This window comes from Phoenix dactylifera, chromosome 12 (genome assembly GCF_009389715.1).
Source record: "Phoenix dactylifera cultivar Barhee BC4 chromosome 12, palm_55x_up_171113_PBpolish2nd_filt_p, whole genome shotgun sequence".
Classification (NCBI taxonomy): Eukaryota; Viridiplantae; Streptophyta; class Magnoliopsida; order Arecales; family Arecaceae; genus Phoenix; species Phoenix dactylifera.
Genome location: NC_052403.1, coordinates 4,649,799 through 4,672,689, shown reverse-complemented (window position 1 = coordinate 4,672,689; position 22,891 = coordinate 4,649,799). Strand labels below are relative to the sequence as shown.

Here is a 22,891-nt window from a genome sequence, read left to right as displayed (position 1 = left end):
CTTGGAAGCATCACTAAAGATGGTGAAACCTCCAAAACTAGGTAGAGTGAGGACAGGAGCAGATACTAATCTCTGCTTCAACTCCTGAAAACTCTGCTCACATTCTCCACTCCAGATGTACTTTGCTCGTTTCTGTGTCAAACGAGTCAAAGGGGTGGCTATCTTTGAAAATCCCTCCACAAACCTCCTGTAGTATCCAGCTAGACCCAAGAAGCTTCTGATCTCCGTCACATTAGTTGGACGAGGCCAGTTCACTAATGCTTCAATCTTCCTTGGGTCCACTGAAATTCCGTTCCTGGAGATCACATGCCCAAGAAATGCAATGCTATCCAGCCAGAATTCACATTTGCTCAGCTTGGCATATAACTTTTTTTCTTGCAGAGTTTGCAACACTAACCTCAAATGGTGTTCATGCTCTTCCTTGCTTTTGGAATAAATCAGGATGTCATCAATAAACACAATAACAAACTGATCCAGAAATTCCTTGAAGACCCTGTTCATCAGGTCCATAAAGGCAGCAGGAGCATTGGTTAATCCAAAAGGCATAACCAAAAATTCATAATGACCATATCTAGTCCGAAATGCTGTTTTGGGCACATCCACTGTTTGGATTTTCAGTTGGTGATACCCGGACCGTAGGTCTATTTTCGAGAACACTTGAGCCCCTTGCAACTGATCAAATAGGTCATCAATCCGAGGCAATGGGTACTACGCGGGGGTGGAATTGTCCCTTCCTCCCCTCTACCCCTTTTCTTTAGCAAAAAAAAAAAAAACGAACAGAGTTGAGAAAAGCGAGTTAATTTGAATGTTTGCTAACTCGTTTGATTGATGACGCATCGAGATGTGTGAAAGGTGGAATCACCTTCGACGCACATAAACATGAATATAAATTTCTATCCTTTCATGCATCTTGATACGCGATAGAAGCACAAGAGTTGCACCCAACGGATCTGATCAACGTGGGGCCCAACCCAATCCGTATGAATTGGACCACCTGGCCCTGCTTTTCCTCACCGTTAAACCCCACTCGATATTGATTCCGATCGCACGGTCCAAACTAACCCGCCCACGAATCATAAGCCTCCAGGCTCGCGCGCGCGGGAACGGATAAACTTGCCACCAGTAAAATCCCTCCGAGCTCCAGCCATGGCCGCTCTCATCGCGGAGCCCTCTCTCGTCGCTCCTCTCTTCCCTTCTTCCGGCGCTCCTCGCCGGAACCTCTCTCCATCGGGGGGAAATCTAGGGTTCCGCCTCAAGCCCTTCCCTCTCTCCGTCGTCTCCCCACCGCTCCCTCCCGCCTGCCCCTGCTCCGCCGGAACCCTAGACCCCGACCCGGCGGAGGAGAGGCCTACTTCTAACTCTAGCACTAAGGTGGGAGGCAGAAAAGGGGGCAGGGATAGGCGGAGGGCGGTGAGGATCGCGTGGGAGAAGCTGGTCCGCTGGTCCCGGTCCTGGCGATCCAAGGCCAAGAGCGACATCCTCGAACGGACCAAGAAGGTGCGACATCTTGAAATTTAGGTTTTATAATGACTGTTACCACTCTTTTATTGACGACGTTTGACCGAAGAGCTGATATATATTGGCAAGTATATATGGTAAGAATTTTGATGAAGGATCCCGTTTTCCTGATAAAATGTTGTGTTAGTAGGTTGTGGTTCTTGGTGGTGGATCATTTGGGACGGCAATGGCAGCGCATGTTGCAAGCAAGAAGGCTGAAATGGAAGTTGCAATGCTTGTTAGGGATGTTGATGTTTGTCGAGCTATAAACGAGTCCCACTTTAATAGGTAAGAGGTCATCCTACAGTATCTATTGTTTTTTTATTCGATTTAGGTGTCATTCTATTGATAGCTTATTCCATTGCATCAAATTCTTCTGTTATTAGATATGAATAAAGAGAAAAAGTATTGCAACGTGTAACTAGACATGCTGTCAGTAAAAAGTTGATCTCTTTGTTGATATTTATAATCTTATCCTGTCAAAAACTAATCTTTTGATAAGTTCTACAAGGGTTGCCATTAGTAATTTATGCAATGCTTTCTCTATTAATCATCGTCGAGATAAAAGAATGTATCCACATACATGTGACTAGGACCCACACCGATAGTCCAATTTTTTTGGTTTCATGAGTATAACAGGAGTGCGATCAGCTTCTTTCAAAAAGATGACTGTGATTGGCATTATCATAAGTTTTCTTATGTTTTCATTAGAAAAAATTCTATCATAAAGAATTTAGTTCTTGATTACCTTGGCGATTAAGTTCTAATTCCAACTTTGATGTTGGAAGCCACGAGAATTTGGGTCCTTAAAATTAATGGGTTTTAAGATGATAAAAGTTAGAAGTGTGGTATGCCGGAACTTACAGTTAGAACTTAAGAAGAAGTTTATAGGGAATGCTTGGATCAATCTAGGGGATAAGGACTTGATGGATGGCTAAGGATGCATGCACTGGTTTCTATAGAGAGTAAACCATTGTTTCAGATCTTTTTCTAGTTGCTTTGTGTAGTGGCTGAGGCTACGTTGGGGTTCTTTGTCACTTTCCTGATAATGATATCTTCAAATCACATTTCCTAATTCATCACAAGAAAACTAATTTTTCTAGATTTTCTCTTTAACCATTCTCACCTTCACTTTGTTAGAGCTTTCCATTGCAATGGCCAATGGGACGACATATATCTGGCAGAACCGTTCAGTACTATAACATCAGCAATTATTCTGATTTAATTACTAGTAGATTTCACATACAAATTATTAGGACTTCAAGTTACCAAAGGAGTTAGTATTACAGGTTTTGGACTGGAAAATGGACCTCTTGTCAATCTACAACTACATGGTAAATTAACGTAGCTTTGTTGGAGGAATGCAACTACAAAATGTTATTTTGTTCTTTTAAGCAAAGTATTGCCTTTATTCTTCTCCACAATCTTTCACTGAATTTCATTCAAGCATCAAAGAACCTCCTATTTTTATCAGTTATGCATATTCTATTTTAAGTTTGTGCCAAAATTCTTATACTACTCATAGATTTTGCCCAGAAACCTAATAGGAGAAAACAATCTCCACCTAATAAAATTTCTGAGAAAACAATCTCCACCTAATAAAATTTCCAAATTGATTTTCAATGCACAGAAGATGGATTTCATCTGCTCATCATTGTTGAACATGGCATGAAGGGACCTAGTAGGATAATATGCTCTTTAAGTCTCTCTTATAGATTGCTTGGTAAAGTTGCATATATCCTTGCAATCCATCAGAGCTGTTAGTTGGACCCAGTTTGATCAGTATCTTGCTTGCAGCATATGACCAGCAAAAGGACTTTTGTCACAACAATGCTTGGCCACTGTAATCAATGTGAAGTTGTGCAAAGAAAGTCATTAGAAGGAACTTTGTAATTTTTTTAATATTAATGTGTTTGAAAGAATATCGTAATTATAATCTTAACAATGAAGCCTTTTCTCCACTACGCTGTTGAATTTATGAATCCTCATTCACCTAATTGTTTGAAGGAAAAAAATTGTGCTTATTCAGCTGTTGCAAGGATTTCCCCCTATTTAGTTGTTTTTGATGTATCTGAACTTTGTTATGTATTTATATCAGGAAAATCAGCAACGACCTGACATAATCCATACCAATCTTCAGGCAGTTCTAACTAATATCATCTATATGTGTTCCTGTAGCAAATACTTCCCAGAACACAAACTGCCAGAAAATATTATTGCAACAACAAATGCAAAGGATGCTTTACTTGGAGCTGACTTTTGCTTACATGCTGTTCCTGTACAGGTAATCCAAATTCTCATTCTTGATGATTTATACTGTCGTAGCAGGATAATATATGATATCCCCACCGACCACTAATTTGATGACCTTATCATTTATACTCTTTTTATACTCATTGAATCATATCTTATTGATGCATTACATAATAACAACTTATGAAAACCCAGGGCATTTTCTTTATATAAGCCTCAAGCAAGTGAGCTAACTACAGTTGCCTTTGTGACAGTTCAGCTCATCCTTTCTTGAAGGAATTTCACAACATGTTGGACCGAACTTGCCATTCATATCTCTTAGCAAAGGTTTAGAACTGAATACTTTAAGGATGATGTCTCAAATTATTCCACATGCACTGGGAAACCCTCGCCAACCTTTTATTGTGCTATCGGGGCCTTCATTTGCAGTGGAGTTGATGAAGAAATTGCCAACAGGTTTATTTCAGCTGAATTATGATGGTATCTGTGTGTGTATTATTGTTAGAGTTGTGTGTTAAATTTGCAATGATGAGTCCTAGGCAACTAGGCATGGAGCTTAGGTTTTTGGTCCTACAAATTGTGCAGCATGCCAAGTACATATGTGTATTATGCTAATAAGATATGAGTTCAATATCCCAGCCAACAATGGCTACAACTTTGTTCCTTTTCTGGAAGCTCTATGGCTGTTCTCATGCATAATTTGCAATTCTGCAGCAATGGTGGTGGCATCAAAAGATAAGAAGCTGGCAAGTGCCATCCAGCAGTTATTAGCTTCACCCCATCTAAGGATAAGCTCATCCAGGTAGCTAAGTTTTCATATTTCACTTATCACCATTTTTTGATATTATGGAATTAGCTTTATGTGCACTAAATATGAATTATTGACTCATATGTTTTGATATACATGTTCTGTTTTTCTTACTTATTTTTCTGAATTTGCTGTTTGTTCACTTATCTTTGGTGCTAAGCATTTCTCTGTTTGGGACAAAAGAACTTCTGGACATAATTATCTCTTGTGTGACTTACCTAATATTGCAACTTTATATTAGCATAAGATATTTGATTTTTTTTCACATAATAAATGAACTGTGAGAAAAAAATGAATTAGACTCATTTTTATTTGAAATGTGTCATGTAATTTGGAATCTCACAAGCTAGATGATATGCATTTTCTATCTAATTTTTTAATTATTTTTTTCAAGGAAATAAATGGATATTAATCTAGTTATTTCTGTGTATATCATATAATCTACATGGAAAGATTTACTCGATCCTCTTTCTCCCACACAAAATTCACATAATTTTCCATGACCTTCATTAGTGGCTGATTTGATCAGACAACTGGCAACTATATTTTAATGACGGATCTTCAATTTGTGAACGGTGATGCTCCAGTGATGTTACAGGAGTTGAAATTGCTGGTGCACTCAAAAATGTACTTGCCATAGCAGCAGGTATTGTGGAGGGGATGAATCTTGGAAATAATTGTATGGCAGCTCTTGTTGCACAGGGTTGTTCTGAGATACGATGGTTGGCAACAAAGGTATGTAACTTAAACTACGGCTTCCTTGATAACATCCTATTCTGCAATAATGCCTTTCATTCTGCTTAGAAGTGAGAAAATACAAGAACTCATTAATTTAAATAGTACAGAATGAGTTCTTTGAATTCCATATTTTTCTTGCACATTAGTACATCATCTTTATTTATTTTAGTTGTGACTTGAATAGGAAATATATAGTCAGTTCCACATTGAAGAATATATTATATTTTCCTCTTGTCTGAATTCTAATCTTTTGCTGCACCGTGTCCTCATGTTTCTCAGTCATCTATGTTTATTTTCTCTGGAATTTGAATGCAAGAAATTGTTTCTGTCAAATTGCTTTCTGAAAGTATTGGGTTTTACATTAAAGTAGCATGCGAAGTTTACCAAAAGAAATCTCTCTCTCTCTCTCTCTCTCTCTCTCTCTCACACACACACACACACACACACACACAAAGAAAGTTGCTTGTTATCTGACAAAATTGCACTCTGGATGTGAAGATGGGAGCAAAGCCAACGACACTTACTGGTCTATCAGGATCTGGCGACGTTATGCTTACATGTTTTGTGAATCTTTCACGAAATAGAACTGTCGGATTGCGTCTTGGATCAGGAGAGAAACTTGATGATATATTGAATTCAATGAATCAGGTTCTTGAGAGTTTATTTGATACTTGTATTGATTTCAAAACTAAAATGACATTGTATCATCTGATTGGGATGTCTTTTTCAGGTAGCTGAAGGTGTATCAACAGCTGGGGCTGTTATTGCATTGGCTCAGAAATACCATGTAAAAATGCCAGTCTTGACAGCAGTTGCCCGCATCATTGACAACGAGTTGACTCCAAAAAAGGCTGTTTTGGAGTTGATGAGCCTTCCACAGGTTATTGTTGACATTTAAATTGTTTGCATGCATCATAATGGTGCAATGAAATTGATATTGCAAAAGATGCCAATTAAGTATGCGGATTATTATTCACAGCCTTTGAGACAAACATAGAAGCCAGTTTTTATATGACCTCGTACTCATTCTATTTTGGAAACTTGGTGGGTTTGTCTTCCATTGTTCTTTTTTCCCTTTTTGATCAGCAAAAGGAAGTTTTATGATGAATACTCAATGGGCATCAACAAATATTCTTCCTTTTCCTTTGTACCTTTTCTCCCTTTTATGAATTAAAAAAAAATGAGAAAAGAACAACTGGAGAGTCTTTAGAAGAAAGGAAAACAACAGGTCTAATGTATGATTAGTGAAGAAAGATAAAGATTAAGAGAGGAAATTGAAGTTTCTTTTATTGCCAGTCTTCTTGAAGACAGAGAATGGTCAGTTCATGACTCAGTAATGTTGGTTTAGTAGGAACTTTGTATAAGATAGTAACTTGGTTTAGTTTTAAGACAGATGAGAGAGCACCAGCTATTTGATTCCTCTGGTTAATTATTAACTCAAAAGTAACATAGAATACGCACATCATTTATGAGCACTGATTGTGGTGGTGATTTCTTCTTATGTCTGTGAAAAGTTCTTACTTGTTCATATAATACTGTGCGACGCATTCTTGTTGACCTTATCAATCACTTTACTTTTGATTTTTTTATTTGTAGGTTGAAGAGGTATGAAAACATTGAAAAGTCTAAAATAGTTAGGCATCAAGGGCCCAGTATGAGGGTGAACCAAGATAACTTTGCTGTTGAAGGTGAAAGGCAGCATTCTTTGTGATGATATTTTAATGGTGAAATATAATATGAAATTTTAAATGATAACTTACATAATCTTGATGTTTTACATCCTGTACAGTTAATTGCAATGCCTGCGGGTTACAACACCACCACGAACCTTTGAGGCCAGAGTCGCAAATCTTTGGTCTAGCAGGAATTTTGTTCTCTTTCTCCAAGGAAATATTCAAGCATGGAAATTGTGGACATCTGAATCACAGACTGAATTGACTGCAGAGATACTAGATTGCATATTGCAAATCAAGATTTGATAATCTATAAATCAGATGTTTTGCCTGTCCTTTTCTATCTGCTGCCTGGCCTCAGCTGCTAGATTGCTGATTTTTTATGCCAAACCATTATATGATTGGTTGACTGTTAACAGCTGAATGACTAGCGTAAATTTTGTCTAAAACAAACACCTCATACATCAGGTGATGAAACTGAACTGAAAAGCTTTCTGGTGAATTACTCTTATCACAGCATCGCTGAACATGATCCATTTTTTAAGCTTATTCTCGAATCCTTTCTTCAGTTCTGCAGATCAGGTGCCTGTAAAAGCTGCTTGTTTTTTGGATAAGTTGACCCGTATGAATATATGTCTAGTCCCATATGATGTTGTAGAGACATCTTAAGTACTTAAATAGGGCTATGGATCTCAGTTGGTAAGTACTTAAATAGGGCTTTTGTGGATGAGGTCTTTGAATCGTTCCACAAGTATATCTTGTCTCTGATAATTATGACCATTCTTTTGTGTTTTTAATTTATAGACAAATATATTTAAGAAATTGATAGTACCATCCAAGCATAAAACAACATACATGTATTGTCTTAATAGTTTGTGCAAGGACCTGTGTGTTTAGTCCCATATCATGTTGTGTTGGGGAGGCGAGAACCTTTTAATCATCAATTAATAATCTTCTGGCTAGCTTTCATCCAATGGGATTTTGGGTTGTTATAAAATATATTTTATCTCACTTATGATCATTTATATTTTTTTATTCTCTTTTTTATTGATATATAAGTAAAATTTAAGAAATTGATGGTGCTATCCTGTAGGTACAAGCATAAAACAAAACAAATGAATGGTCTGATCAGATTAGGATTAGATCCTCCCTTTTTTTTTGGTCCTATATTTTACTATAAATATAGTGTTACCTCTTTTCTTCAGTCTCCCATGGACATTTATCTTTAATCTCAACTAGTTATATCAGATCTCGTATCCGCTTTTGCTCCATAAATTCACATGTTAGAATTGTCTAGGTTCACAGTGTAGAGCAAGATTTTGGAACTAAATTTTAGGATCCATTCAGCTTCAGTTGGGTCGGATCCTTGTCTACAGGATCCAGATTGAATTTCGTGTACCCATTTGGCGCGTCTCAACGGTCGTTTGGGTCGGGTGCAGTTCAGCTCAGGTACCGCTTTGTACAGGTTCTTCTCCGAGCTCTAACATGCCTCAGAATGCCATAAGAACCCCGAAATTCCTCGACGTCTTGTTTCCCACGCTCCCCTCCACCGCCAAGAACAGAATCGTAAGAGCTACCCACGAGAAAGGACTCCACACGGGTGCTCAAAGTCTCAGCCGGTTCGCCTTCCCTTCCCTCCTCAAGAAATGCGCGGCCCAGCCGGACCTCCGCCATGGCAAGCGAATCCACGCTTCCATCATCCAAACCGGCCTCCAATTCGACCCCTTCATCGCCAGCTCTCTCATCAACATGTACGCGCGATGCGGCTCCCTGACCGATGCCCAACATGTGTTTGCTCAACTCCCTCAAAGAGATGCCGCCGTGTGGAACGCCATGATTGCCGGCTACTTCCATCACGGCTGCCGACATGAAGCCCTCTCTTTGTTCTACCAGCTGCAATTGTCGGGCGTGAGACCTGATGGGCACTTGCTCAGCATTCTCCTCGGCGGCTGTAGTGCTAATTTGGATCTTTGGCATGGCAGACAGGTGCACGCTTTTCTTGTCAGGAATGCTTCGGACAGCGACTCATTCTTAGGGACTGCATTGATCGACATGTACGCAGAGTGCGGTGAAGTAACGGGGGCATATCGGGTGTTCCGCGGGATGGTCGATAAGAAGGATGCTTCCTTGTGGAATGCGATGATCGGGGGCTTTTGCCATAATGGGTTGTGGGAGGAAGGCTTGGAACTGTTCGTGCTCATGAAGAATTGGGGCTTGGAGCTGCAGTCCACCACCTTCTCGAGCACTCTGACAGCATGCTCAACTGGCGAGGTGGTGGCTTTTGGTGAAGGGGTTCACTGTTGCTTGATAAAGTTGGGCTTCGAGCTCGATCCTTACGTCTGCACTTGTCTTCTAGGCATGTACGGTAGGTGTGGATTGCTCGACGAGGCTCGTAGAGTTCTTGAGAGTGCAAGGAGCAAAGGAACTGAGCTTTGGAATTCAATGATCTCAGCTTATGTTAACAGCAGTTATGCATTAGATGCTTTGAATGTTTATAAGCAAATGAGGTTGAGTGATATAAGGTCAGACTGCATTACTATTTCCAATGTGCTGTCCTCTTGTAGCATTGTTAGTCTCTTGGATTTCGGCAAGGGAGTTCATGGAGAGCTGATAAAACGACCAGAGCGGAATAACATGATGGTGCGGGGTTCCTTAATCAATATGTATATGAAGTGTGGAAGCACTGAGGATGCCGGGCTGCTCTTTAATTTGGGTAAAGATTGGGATGTCATTGTTTGGGGTTCTATGATTGCAGGGTACTGCCAGAACAAGAAATATGATCGTGCATTGAACCTATTCAATAAACTGAGGGTGAAAGGTTTGGACCCAGACTCTGCCATCATTGCAAGTGTTGCCTCTGCATGCGCCGGATTGGGATTCCTAGTACTTGGGTATCAGATTCATGGGTTTGCAATCAAGAGTGGCACAAGTTTTGATGTGTTTGTGGCTAGTGCTTTGATAGATATGTATGCAAAGTGTGGATTGCCACAGTTGGCAGGAATCATCTTTTCTGGATTGCCATGTAAGAATATTGTGGTCTGTAACTCTATGATCTCAGGTTATGGTAGAAATGGCCTACTTGATGAGTCCATCAGTACTCTTGCGCGAATATCTCAGCATGGTTTGGTTCCTGACTCAATCTCCATAAGCAGCCTTCTTGCTTCAGTCTCCTCTTTAGCTGTGTTGGAGAAAGGAAAGATGATCCATGGCTACCAGATAAGAAATGAAGTAATATGTGACAGTCATGTAGAAAATGCCCTTCTTGACATGTATATGAAGTGTGGGTGCTTAAAATATGGGCAATCCATTTTTGATAGGATGCATTTAAGGAATATGGTGGCCTGGAATACAATGATCACAGGATATGGACATCATGGATATTGTCTAAAAGCAATTGGATTATTTGAGGAGATGAAGAGATTGAGAGTGTTACCAGATGAAGCCACCTTTCTCTCTTTAATATCATCTTGCAGTCATTCAGGTTTGGTTGAAGAAGGTATGGCATTCTTCCGATCCATGAGCAGGGACTATGGCATTGGCCCTAGGATGGAGCATTATTTGAATATGGTAGACCTCTTGGGTCGTGCCGGGCGACTGGATGAAGCCTACTGTTTCATCAAAGCTATGCCAACGAAGGCTGGTGAGAGTGTTTGGTTGTGTTTTTTAAGTGCTTGCAGAGCTTATAGGCATATGGAATTTGGAGAAATTGCTGCCGATCACCTTCTCAAGCTAAAGCCTGAAGGGAGTGGGAGTTTCACTCAGCTGTTAAATTTCTACGGGGAAGTGGGATTGTTTGGCAAAGCAGCAAAAGTAAAGCTACAAATGAAAGAGTTGGGTTTGAAAAAGAATCCAGGTTGCAGTTGGATTGAGGTCAAAGACAGGATCCAAGTATTCTTCTCAAGTGATTCATCTCCATTGATAACAGAGATTCATGACACATTAAGAAATCTTAGAAGATCCATGAGAGAGGAGGAAAAATTTTCATGATGCTGATGGTGTGTCAAAGACGAGGAACAAACGAGAGAAGAACTCTATGCACGATGGTAATGCCAGCAAGCAGAGCTCATCCCCAGCAATGACCAGAGAACATAATTACGTAAATGGGTTCCAGAAGTAGATCCAGAAGAAGGTTCTCATAATTTTTTTGTACTAGTTTAATTGGTGAGAGCAAGTGAAACTGCTGTTTTGTGATCTATAGAACAAACTCATAATACAACAGTTATCATATTGGATGACCCATCGGAAGAATAAGATTCAGCAAGTTTCCTTTGGTTGGCATCGGAATGAAATGAAGCCCATTGCATAGGAGACTGAATCAGAGATTGTTCTAGTGTTCCAGAAGAGATGCAAATTCTCAGGCTACTGTATGAAACCTGTTTGATTTTTTGTGAATTATGGTGTCACTGGAAGTCATACCAACTGTGTGTCGTGGAGCTAATCTAAGATTAGGCCAATTGTCTGGGGATTGTAGAGCCTTGTACCATGGAAGGTTGGAAGGTCAGTGTATTATCATAGAAAAAGGAATCCGACTTTCTAACACCAGCGAGAAGTAGGTAAAAATTATTATGAAGCTGTAATAAAAGAACTCAGAGTAGAAAACTGAGATTGCAATACTATCAATGATTTGACATTAGAGTGGAGACTTGTATGGTTGTAAGCAACATGTAAATCCCAAAAGAAAGCATCAGATATTGCTAGCTACCTCTGCTTGTATAGCATTGCTGATAATATCATGGTGATATTCTATATGAAAGGTTATCATTATTGTGAGGATCCGTATGGATGTGTATTTAGTCTCACATCGGTTATTCATCGGAAAGATCTTATGTATTTATACGGGACTAAGGAATCCAAAAAATTTCTTCTCGCTAGTTTTTTTGGGTGAGATTTTGGATCGTTATAAATGGTATCAGAGCGAACGCAGTTAATGGCTCATATGTACTGGAGGACATTGCGGTATGGGCTCATTGAGGTTAACCATAGGGCGATCATAATGCTTGTGATTAGATTTGAATGAATTTGGACTTTTAGCTTAACGAGGATGTCATGGCTTAAATGGAGGGAGCATGTGAGGATCTATATTGGCGTGTGTTTAGTCTTACATTGGTTATTCGTGGAGAAGATTTTGAGTACTTATATAGGATCAAGAAATTCAAAAAATACATTATGACTAACATTTTTAGGTAAAGTTTTGAATTGTTACAATTATCTTCAGAAAAGAAATAACATTTTTTTAGTTTTCAATTCATATAAAAAAAACCATTAGTTTGATATATTTGGTTAGTAACAATTTTGTGGGGGTGGAATCATTAAGTAAGGTCAGATGTGGGTTAGGTCAAAAGTCTTTTTATCTCAAATCTTATCTAGATTCCAACTAGCAATCCAAATCTTGCTCATCTACTTTACATGAAGTCAAAACTAGTGTTAAATTGTCTGGTAGTTTTGATTGCTGTTTCGGGCGGAGGGCATTCAGCTGGTAGAGCACAGCGGTATTAGTGTAGCAAGAGGTTAGGGTGAGCAGAGTTGAGGGGATAGAATGAGAAGGAGAGAATGAGACATCATATGAGATTGAGCATGTTTCTCTACCATGTGTTAAACCGATAGCATATCAAGGTTTTAGATGCACCTTTTAACTCTATCATTCTTCAATTTATATATTTTCATAAATTTAAACTATTTTATTAATAAAAATTATAATTTGATATAAAATACTTATTTAAATCACATAAGTCAATAAAATGTTCTTTTCGGTCCTAATCTGACTGATAAAGCACAGAAAATCATAATAAATTATATATCTAAATTTGTTCAGGTATATGAGAATCCGTGCAGGTAAATATGTGTTTAGTTCTATACCGATTATTCGTTGGAAAAATATTAAGTATTTATATAAAATTAAAAAATTTAAAAAAATACCTTTCAACTAGTCATATTCTAAGTTGTTATATGTCGCATTCCAATTAGATTAATATACATATTGAAACTAGCACAGGGCAGCAAAGGAATAATGCGCATGGGACCTATCACCTATTATACGAGTGCCTACGTCGAAACTAGCAAAAGAGAAACAAAAGAAGAACAAAGTTAAAGTAGCACTTGGCCATTCCTCTGCCACAACTTTTTCGTTTCCCGTACACTTTTGTCTTTTTGAATAGCACGTGGAATTTAGGCAGCTTTCCCAATATATATGGCCCAAGAAAGCGAGGCCCGTCAATATTGGATGGCATCCTATGTTCCTAATCATACATCATAGATGACTATAATAGATATCATACCCATGGATGTATTTATTCTAAATTAACTAAATAAATCCATTTTACTTATAGTCAGGCCCACCAATCATCCAACTCCTTTTGTCTGTCACTGCCGAGTTGAACCCGCTGAACTCCATCCACTGCCACTCTTAGCACATGAAAGGGGAATCCTTGGTTGCGATCCCTCCCTTTTCTATGTCTGAAAAAAAAAATATCTAGTTTTCATCTTATAGCATGGCATGTTCTCTTATGTGTCGGCCTACGACATCACCTTGGTCATCTTGTTCTCTTATGTGTTAGGTTGTATATATATGTACTGGAAGGCAAACAGGGCTGCAGGCTGAGTTGCTACCTATGCCGCCTAGCATTCCGAAGAGATTCTCTAGACACATTAGGAGGCTTCTCCTCCATCCTTAAGCTATTTCCTCCCTTGTGATTCTGTTAGCTGCACCTATCCTAAAGTTGGGTGATCAGGGATTGTACCAAAAAAAAAAATGTGACACGGTGCCCAAAAGATATGTGGGTGTTGGCCAAGGTTTGGTATACCATACAACCAATTACTGGCTTTCATAATGGATTTAGCGAGTGGGAAATAAAGCAATGAAACAAAGCTTTTCCAAGATAAAATCTCTAGTGTTGATTTTTTTCATCAAAATGATTCAAGTATGAAGTGATATGGAAAACTTTTCCTATGATGCTAGATTGACTAGGTCCATGCTAACCTAATTAATTAGTCTTACCATGTCTTAGAACTTTGGCTGCAACATTCTAGGCTCATACATATGGTGCCTCACATAGTCTAGGGTCTTTTCATTTATTGTTTTGTTGTATCATATGGTAGAGATGGGGCTCACATAAACGCCACCATAGTATGAGTTCTATTCCTCTTTGGGCCACCTAGAGAAAATTAAGGCACACAATCTTTGACTATCTTTTTTTGTTTTGTTTCTTCTTCAATCTCATCATCATCTATCTAGTGTTGTAATCTAGTCCATCCACATTTCTTTAGGGGTGATGCTTCCTTGGTTTATTAGAATATTAGACAAAAAATTCAAGGGCTCAAAATTAATGATAAATAATCCAAAGCGAAAGTTCAAATCAATATTTTAAAGACTATAAACAAAAAATTCATATGTTTAATTTCCTAATCTAATATTGAAAGTAGGTTTAAAAAGTAATGATTTTATTATGTATACTTTTCCATAATCCAGTAGTCAATTTAAATCTATTAATGCGTTAAGATGTATAGATCGATCATTTCATACCCATATCAACATGGATGAAATAATTTACTTAGTAGATCAAGAAAATGTCCATTCATCCATTTTCATGCATCACACTTAGCAGTCGCCAATCTGCCCTTTGAAGAGACATAGAGTGGTCATGGTTTATGGCAGTACAGTGTAACACGTGATCAGCAGACGGACAGAGACGCCGGCCGGACCCACATATTTGAACCCATGCGGGGCCTACAGTGGGTGAGAGGAAGTTGTGTGCCGCACGGAACCGGGCTGGGCCCACAAAGTTGATCAAAAAGATATGATCGAAGTAGTATTGGTACAGCACCAAAGAAATGGCTTGAGTAGGGTAATTAGAAGTATGATTATCGACCATAAGTATAGTTTAAGTGATAATTAACTCCAAGGGTTCCCTTTCCTTCCACTCGTTTCTTTCTTTTCTTTTGTGCTTTTCCTTCTTTTGACTTTTCCTACTACATTTCATAATATAACAAAGCCATGATCCACGAAGAGACCCACCAACTTGGATTTGATTTAGTACTAGAGATCACAATATGGACATCATGGCATCATCCATTACTAAGACCAAGCATCTAACCATGGACTAAATTTTTTGCTAGAAAGTCACATACATTGGTAGGAAGATAATTAGTGTGCCCTAATAGGGCACCAAATTCCTCCACTCCAATTGTCATCAAGTCTGAATTTTAGGTATCCAAGAAGTTTTAGTTGATAAAATAAAACGAATGCTTTGAAAGTGAAGGAAACAATAGAAAAACAGCATACAAATTGGATTACACCATAAAATTCTGGGAAAAAAAGCTATTTCATATTCCTTAATGGCGAAGAAAATTCAAATTAGAGTACACAAGAGCTTTCAGAAAGCTTCTCTCACTATACACTAAAAAGTTTCATAGCTAATCTTACCTCTCAAAAATAAAAAGGAAAAAAAAATTCTCATAGCTAGCAGTATTTCCTTTCAAGACTGCATCTAATCTTAGAAAAGCTTGTCCTGATCGACACCAAACAGATCGTCAAGTTCAAATGAGACTCCGTTCAATTCCATATCCAAACAACTATTAGAAGAGTGCATATCGGACATAGCATCGCATTGATCCAATGCAATCCCCATGTATTGTTCCATTGGTGCACGCCAATCAAATGTTCCGAGGTCTGGCAGCATGAGAAATTCTGAGGAAGAGATTCTTGGGGTTGGATCACTCGGCACTTCCTCATCAATCTCTTGCTTCATTACTGAGAAGCAGGAAGAGTTGAAGGGGACTTCTTTTTGGTCATCTGCAGTGGTTTCTGATCCAAAGCTAATGATAGAAGATGGTCTCCGATGGGAAGGTGGGAGAAGATGGGGAGATATGGTAGGATCTCTGCATGTGTGCTCTCCCATGTAAGTGATCACATACATGGAGGGATCAGCCTCGGATTGCTGGACTTGTCTTGTGGCTTGACACTGTTGGTCATATTTGTGAGTGCATCTGAAGTAGCTCCTGCAAGATATCAATCAATTTAGACTTTCAGTTCTTCTTCTGACCATCATACATTTCATCTTACATCACAAAAAAAAAAAAAAAAAAAAAAGATCTGGGTTTTGTTAGTTTGTCAATTTTCAATAGATTTTTCTTTAATAGAAAGCCAAGCAATAGAAGGATGGAAGGTTTGGTAGGCCCTTTCTTATTTCGCTTGAGGGAACATTTACTTGTTCCCATGGCCCCCATATCTTATAGTCCCATAGAATCAAGTTAAATCTACACTTTGCTTTAGCATAAGGCTCCTCTTTTGCTTTCCTCTGTTCTCTTGATGAAGTATTTTGGAGCTCAACTCCTCGCGATGCTACTTAGGTGTGCAAAAATTGCATCCAAGCCGCCAATTAGCAAGATTTTTTTTTTTAATTGTCTTTTAAGAGAGAAACCATCGATTAGCAAGATATCTGCGGGTTAATTGCCTTCATGACACTAACAGGGGAGGACGGTTTGTGCTGCGCATCGAATATTGGATGGATGGTGGTTGTCAACATCTAGTTCTATTGGCATCACTTGTGTTGCTATCCAAGTCTCATTACATGTAGAATTAAGCAGTAATCCACAAGGAAGTGCTTGAGGGGCCACCATTGCATCATCTCTGGCACATCTTGTGATGACTAATACCAACATAACAGCTATATATATATATATATATATATAAGCTTAATTAGCCCTGTCTTTATGAAAGGAAGAGCAAGTAATAATGTCAAAGGGAAAACTACCTTGGGTCAAAGCCAATCAAGGTATATCCACAATCCAAGTAACTCAGAGAAAGAAGACAAGCAGCAAGCGTCAGGGAAAGTAACTCAATTTACTCCTATCATGGGGACTCCAACAAGTTGTTGAAGTGGTTTAGGTGATAAACAAGCAATTAGCATTCTCTAGATGCATGGCAATTACCCTTGGCTTTAAGCATGTTTTATAGAAGGAAAAAACCGAGTCTTATAAGCATAAGTACCAAAAGAATTAAGGGTGGTGTACGGGGTCATTAAAACAGATTTAAGGTACATACGCTACAAATCGAAAATGGTATTGGCTTGCACCCAACCTACTTCTGACCTAAATTTGTAGCTGATGAGCTTTGCAAATGAGCATGGTGAACAGTTTGTGATGAAGTCCACTGGCATGATTATAATTACAATTTTTTGAACTGGAAATTATGTTAAACATGGAATTATTGAGATAAAGAAACAACGGAAAAGGAGGTACCTTGGATACTTAGAATTGAAGATATCTTTCTGTCCATATTTTCGCCATGTATGATCATCATCCATCGTCTTTGATAAGATTCTTGTACATGAATATAGATGAGCCCTGCAGGTCAAAAATATAAATAAGTATGCATTCTTATGCAACAAGGTTTAGGGGAAAATACTTGTCTCATGCTACCCTTAAATTTGGTATATGAGCAAAAGAAAAGAATGATAAATGAGGGGGAGGAAAAAAAAAAAAAGGTTACCTTCTCCTATAACCACTTCTTCGAGATGACTGGATCTTCCTCTTCTTACCTGAATTCTTGCTTTCTTGCTCTTCAGAGCAAGGAGTAGCTGCCTGATCGAGAGGGGCCTCTGGTGCCTTGCCAGAGTTTAAGATAGTGAATGCTCTAGAGAAGGAGCCCAAAATTTCTTCAATAAAGATCCCAACCACAGAGTTCTTTTCTTGATCCTCTGATGCAAAGGACTCTTGCAGTAGGCTCTTGAGCTGGATCGCTGATTCCTTCCCTTTGATCAACTCTCCAGCCACCTTGTTGATTCGATCTATCGAGGAATTCTCTTGCTCGAGGGATCCCATACTCTCACTCCTTCCACCCTCACCCCTCCTCAAATCTTCCTTCCTTTCTTGCCAACTAGTCTTGGGTTGGGGAGGGAAGAGGGGAGAGCTTGGTCTGATTTTATGCCCGGGAAAAAGATGTGTGAATGTAGAAGAAATGGACCGAAACAGAGGAAGCAGCATGGAAGAGGGAACGCACCCCACCCGGAAGCAACCAAACCGATGACGCCATGGATCATGCATGCTACTGACGTCATCGCATCTAGTGACTCAGCCAGCTTCGCTGGTGCCGGCGGGCCTATGTCCCTATGAAACGGTGAAAATGTTCTTGATTCGGTCGAATGGCACCCTACGCTTCATGCACCAAGGTGGCCGTGCAGTGTGTGAATCGGTTTGTCTCTTTCACATTGGGCAATCAACAAAACTCGCGTACAATGAATGAAGCCCATTATAGAAAAGATAAAATGATTGATGGGATGGACGGCCACATGGTATATTTCGTTTTTTTACTTCAAATGGTGAGAAAAGATGTGTCGGCTTTGGGGTCAAGAGGTGAGAGCACAGACCACCTCCTGATTCAAGATATAGGGATGATGATGAGAGATGGAGGACCTTTCAGGCCAAGCATATATTCAAAGAAGCCAACGGAGCAGCTGACTGGGTGGCTGCCTACGCGGCCTACCACTCAGAGTATATCCTTTAGTCCGAAGAGGAAGAGTTGCTATTGGCACTCCGTGAGCTGTTGTATTTTGACTTTATTAGGTACATTCGCATGCGTACTGTATGAAGCACCCATTTTAAGTATAAAAAAAAAAGGTGTGTCAGCTTTCATGGTGGCTTGTGCGGAGAAAATATTTATCTTTTTCACCGGCCTCTCCTTCCACTTTTGATGTGAAAATTACTCACAAATCCAATGGAATGAAGACCTAATAGTATTATTAGAGTTTATAGCTCGAACCTCCATGCCGGATTAATCACACTTCCGGTCTTGATTGATGGGTGATCACGCATGCGAGGTTCGACCGATAAGTGATGGCATCATGGGTGTGATCTTATTCTAATTGATTGAGGGGAACTTGAGAGATTCAATGGTGGTCTTCGTTAGTGAATGTGCCATGTCGAGATGCATGATTTAAAAGGGACATCATCACATGGATAAGAACCCATCTCGATGCAACTAATCCAGGCCATGTGACTGTTCCATTTAGATTAAGGAACTATGACATTGAATAAGCCAAGATGCGATTAGTTGACTATTTTTTACCAATATTTTCTCCAAAAAAAAATTCTAATTGTACGGCAAGCAAGCTAGTTGATAGTATTAATGGGGAAGTGCAATATACAGTTGTGCATAGGCACATATTAACCCTTTCTACCTAGGTCAATTCTTTGATCATTAGGTATGTACGATAGGAGATTCGACTTGGGCACGTTGTAACATCAAATGGACATTTTATAGAGCTGCACTCCTTTGGGAAGACGTGATGCAGTCCACAAACATCACCTTCTAACCTCCTCATCATCTCTCCCTTTCTAATGGAATCTAGGCTGCCATAAGCTCATACTTGAATGTGCTGCGTGCACCAGTTTAGTATGAACTGCTCTTTCTTAATTGGGCAAAAGCTTTCTTTTTCCAAAGATCAAGAGCTGGTATTTCGTAAAATTATCTGCTGCCGGTTGGGCATGTTCGATAGAAGAAAAAAAAACTCAAGGATATTTCTCAATAAATTAGCTTCTTTTGCTACTGCTATTGCTCGGTTGGCCTGAACTTTCTCAATGATTAGTCTATTCTTATAATTCTTATTGCCAAAGTAGAAAAATTATTGCTTATACTACATGCACCATACACCAGTGTAGACGCAGCCAATCATGGTCATTGGTCCGTGTGAATCTATTTACTATGTGCATATCTCGGTACTCATCATAGGAATTAGTTATCGTGATTGGCTACATGTATGGGCGATGCTATTGTTTGTAACGGCGGCAATAATTTATTGGCAAAGTGGCTCAGTTGTTATAAGCGGAACATTAGGTGGCAGCTGATAATTGGCTCAGAGGACATTTGCTGTTGATGACCGAACAACCGATCCATATAGTAGCGGACGTCAATGGATGCTCGAGGTGTCGCCACGTAGTTGGCGACGTCGTTGGGGCAATCAAGCGTTCGACGTCGGAACGGTGACGTTAGACTGCTGAGGTTGCAGTCTAGTGGAAGATGATGCGAGCGAAATCTATGCTTGCGTGTGGAATCTTGGAGTTTCGATGGTCGCAAGTGGCGATATGACAACCATTCAATGGAAGAAAAAAAAATCCCTACGCTTATCAAAATGATAAGATAAACAAATGATGTAAAAGTTAAATGGTTGATGTTAGATGAAATGGTATTTTTAAAAAAATGGTGGGGGCTTGAAAGCTATGTGCCAACATCCAAATAAATGCACTGTCCCTTTTTTTTTTTTTTTTTTTTTTTTTGCTTAAAAAAAAGGGGAAGGGGGGAGGAAGGGACAAGCCCCACCCCCGCGTAGCAGCCCCGACCACTGGGCCCCCACCCCGCCAGGAGAATGTTCGATGCGGGTAGACCGAGTCGTGTGTTGGACACTCCGACCTATTTTACTCATACCCTCCCCACCCGTGGGCCGGCTCAGTTTTATCCGACCCGACCCTCCGTGTGAGTACGTCACACCTGGCACCACCCAGGCTACCAGCCGACCAGTAGCGCTTCCAGACCCCGTGTCCAGGCGTGGGGCATCCGGTCTCCGAATTTAATCGACGCCCGCGCGTTTCGAACCTGGAACCACTTGGTTGGAAGCAAACGCCCCGTTCCAACTGGGCTACCACCTTGGTGGTCAATGCACTGTCCCTTTGATAGAAAAAAAAGGAATGCTTGAGATCCCTACTTAAAATAATATATGCTTTTCTTATTCTTAGGTTACAGTATTACATTATTTTCTATGGGCCCAGGTGATGTCATGGGCGTGGATCTCATGCCTTCCAATGAAGTACGAATTCATCAAATATTGGTGTTAGCTAGCACCATGCTCATGCATTTAATTTCAAACAGTAGTTTAATAAGAAAGATCATCAAGTATCAATTTCTTTGGCATTTATTTAAGCAGTGGTGTCACGGTAGTTTAAGAGGGCATCTTTATACATATTATTAACTCAATGGTTTTAATGCAACATGACAAGGTGTTGATGAGCTGTAGATTTTGATCAAAGACTAAGGCGCTTGTAAACAAAGAAATTTCTGTGAAATGACATGTGGGTTCTACTTCTCCCTGCTGTTCAAAAGAAAACAAATGAAGAAATTTCCACGAATCCATCAAAGATTTCATCCAAAACATGGAAGGCACATGTACTACATGAAAATAAATAAAATTATATTTTCTAGACTCGAACAGCAAAATTAACAATCAGATAATCGATGCATTTAAAATTAAATTTTAATTTTTTATGGATTTTCTATTCTTTTCCTCCCTTTTAGCTGGATTCTCTTGTTGATCTTAAAAAGAGAGTTGCACGAGAGAAGGCCGTGTGAAAGGGAAAGTGGACTGAGTGGAAGAGAACGCGGAGGCAAGTCAAAAGGAAAAGTGGTAGCGGAATCGTTGCATTCGATATATCTTAACATGAATGGCATGTCCGTATGGGACAACTAGATAAAAAAATACGTGCAGCCACAATATAATATATTTATCCTTATCATTATTGTCATTTTGTTATCATCCTTATCACTATTTGTTGTTAGTTAGATCATGGCTGACTTGACCATGCATATCAAGATGGGATTTAGTTTGGAAACTTGATACTTTTTTCAATTAATTCAATGAGACAACGTGATGATTTTTTTAGTAATTATAAGGACTTATGGATGACAGGTCCAAACTCAACTTTTTAGTGCCACATACAACAGGTTGGTGGATAATTAGCGATCAAAATACCAATGTTGCCCTAATAATTCACAAAAAAAATGAGTTCAACCATTTTTAGGAAGATTTGAGGGAGACAAAGCATTTTCCATTATGATTTAGAAGGATTTTTAAAGAAAGTTTATAATGACTTGGATTTTTGCATGACTCATCCGGCATGCTTCGAATTGATACCATATGTTGTTGATATTAGCCCTTGTTTGTGAATCTCATCCATGTTATTATAACTTTTTTGTTAAAGGAGCAGAATAGGATGCCATGGCAGAGGTTTGCAGAAAATTGGGTAGTCCTTTGGGAATACCTTTAACCCATCAAATCATGAAGTTAGAAATGGAATTCAAATCTTTTAGTATAACTATTAGAGACTTAAGACATTCGTGATCGACTATCATGGTCATTTATGCAACTTCGATGTTGCTAAGACTTTGTTTCGATGAGTTCTGAACAATATATGATTAAGCAATTTGGCAATATTTTTATAGAAGATGATGCAACTTTTTATTTCCCATATTGACTTGCTACACTTTAGATACTGGCCTAGCAAATTAGGTGTTGATTGACTGTGAAGTCTAAACAAGAATTTAGTCTTCTTTTTATCGCATAACTTGGTAGAATACTAGTAATGTTCCAAATCATGGGATTCAATCTCAGGTCATGTAATACAAGTATCAAAGATTTTATGAGCTCGATAAGCCAGTGCTTTTGAAGCATGATGATGGCAGTATATTTCCAAGGAGTTCTTCAAATGTCAGTCCTCATTTCCAAGGAATGATTAGCAATTTTTTTTGAGAAAAATGTTTACTTGATAACTGAAAAATAATGTCTCCAAAGTGTTGCATCTAATTTCAAAATTATGCATTCTCATGGTGCACCATAGAGCTTGCAACTTGAATCATTTGGCCCTAGTTGGACGAAGGATGGCAGCAAGCCCACAATACTTAATTTTCTTTTTTTATTGGGAAAAGAGACAGAGCCATTTGGCATAAAAACAAGTGGAAAAAAGCGTGTTGGATATGCTGACTCATATGCAACTCTCATATGGTGCCTTTCTGTCAAAATGGATTGGGCACAATCTACGTTACCTCCTTTTTTTTGGAACGAGGTTCTTGATTCGAATCTTAAAATTGCTTCTTGAGAATATACCTCTCTTTTTATTTTTTATTATATATACAACGGAGTGCCTCAAATGAATCTCCTCG

General features: G+C 39.1%; 2 protein-coding genes across 4 annotated transcripts; one reads left to right on the top strand and one right to left on the bottom strand.

The window, feature by feature from the left end:
- The first annotated feature begins 1,085 nt into the window (after positions 1-1,085).
- Positions 1,086-11,717, top strand: LOC103708912 (glycerol-3-phosphate dehydrogenase [NAD(+)], chloroplastic). 3 transcript variants are annotated; one of them, XM_008794025.3, is made up of 10 exons: positions 1,086-1,497; positions 1,649-1,785; positions 3,676-3,781; positions 4,005-4,206; positions 4,465-4,552; positions 5,146-5,293; positions 5,795-5,944; positions 6,027-6,176; positions 6,893-6,984; positions 7,086-7,505. In XM_008794025.3, the coding sequence occupies exons 1-9, from the start codon at positions 1,147-1,149 to the stop codon at positions 6,905-6,907; spliced, it is 1,347 nt and encodes a 448-aa protein (XP_008792247.1). In that variant the 5' UTR covers positions 1,086-1,146; the 3' UTR covers positions 6,908-6,984; positions 7,086-7,505. The 3 variants fall into 3 exon arrangements, with proteins under 3 accessions (XP_008792247.1, XP_026661132.1, XP_026661131.2); XM_026805331.2 differs by lacking the exon at positions 5,795-5,944; XM_026805330.2 differs by lacking the exons at positions 1,086-1,497; positions 1,649-1,785; positions 3,676-3,781; ... (3 more) ...; positions 5,795-5,944; positions 6,027-6,176 and having other exon boundaries at positions 6,933-6,984; positions 7,086-11,717.
- A 3,551-nt stretch (positions 11,718-15,268) lies between these two features.
- Positions 15,269-17,905, bottom strand: LOC103708913 (WRKY DNA-binding transcription factor 70-like). Its single transcript, XM_008794026.4, has 3 exons — positions 17,456-17,905; positions 17,206-17,310; positions 15,269-15,963 (listed from the first exon to the last, which is right to left on the bottom strand). Exons 1-3 carry the CDS (start codon positions 17,785-17,787, stop codon positions 15,459-15,461), a joined length of 942 nt encoding a protein of 313 aa, XP_008792248.2. The 5' UTR covers positions 17,788-17,905; the 3' UTR covers positions 15,269-15,458.
- Positions 17,906-22,891: the final 4,986 nt, after the last annotated feature.

Bases quoted from the DNA above. Each gene is read 5' to 3' on its own strand.
- LOC103708912 (XM_026805330.2), top strand. From the start codon at position 8,455: ATGCCTCAGAATGCCATAAGAACCCCGAAATTCCTCGACGTCTTGTTT.
- LOC103708913 (XM_008794026.4), bottom strand. From the start codon at position 17,787: ATGGGATCCCTCGAGCAAGAGAATTCCTCGATAGATCGAATCAACAAG. The intron at 17,311-17,455 runs GTAACCTTTTTT...TTTGACCTGCAG, and splicing joins AGAAGTGGTTATAGGAGAAG to GGCTCATCTATATTCATGTA. The intron at 15,964-17,205 runs GTACCTCCTTTT...GATATCTTGCAG, and splicing joins TTCAATTCTAAGTATCCAAG to GAGCTACTTCAGATGCACTC.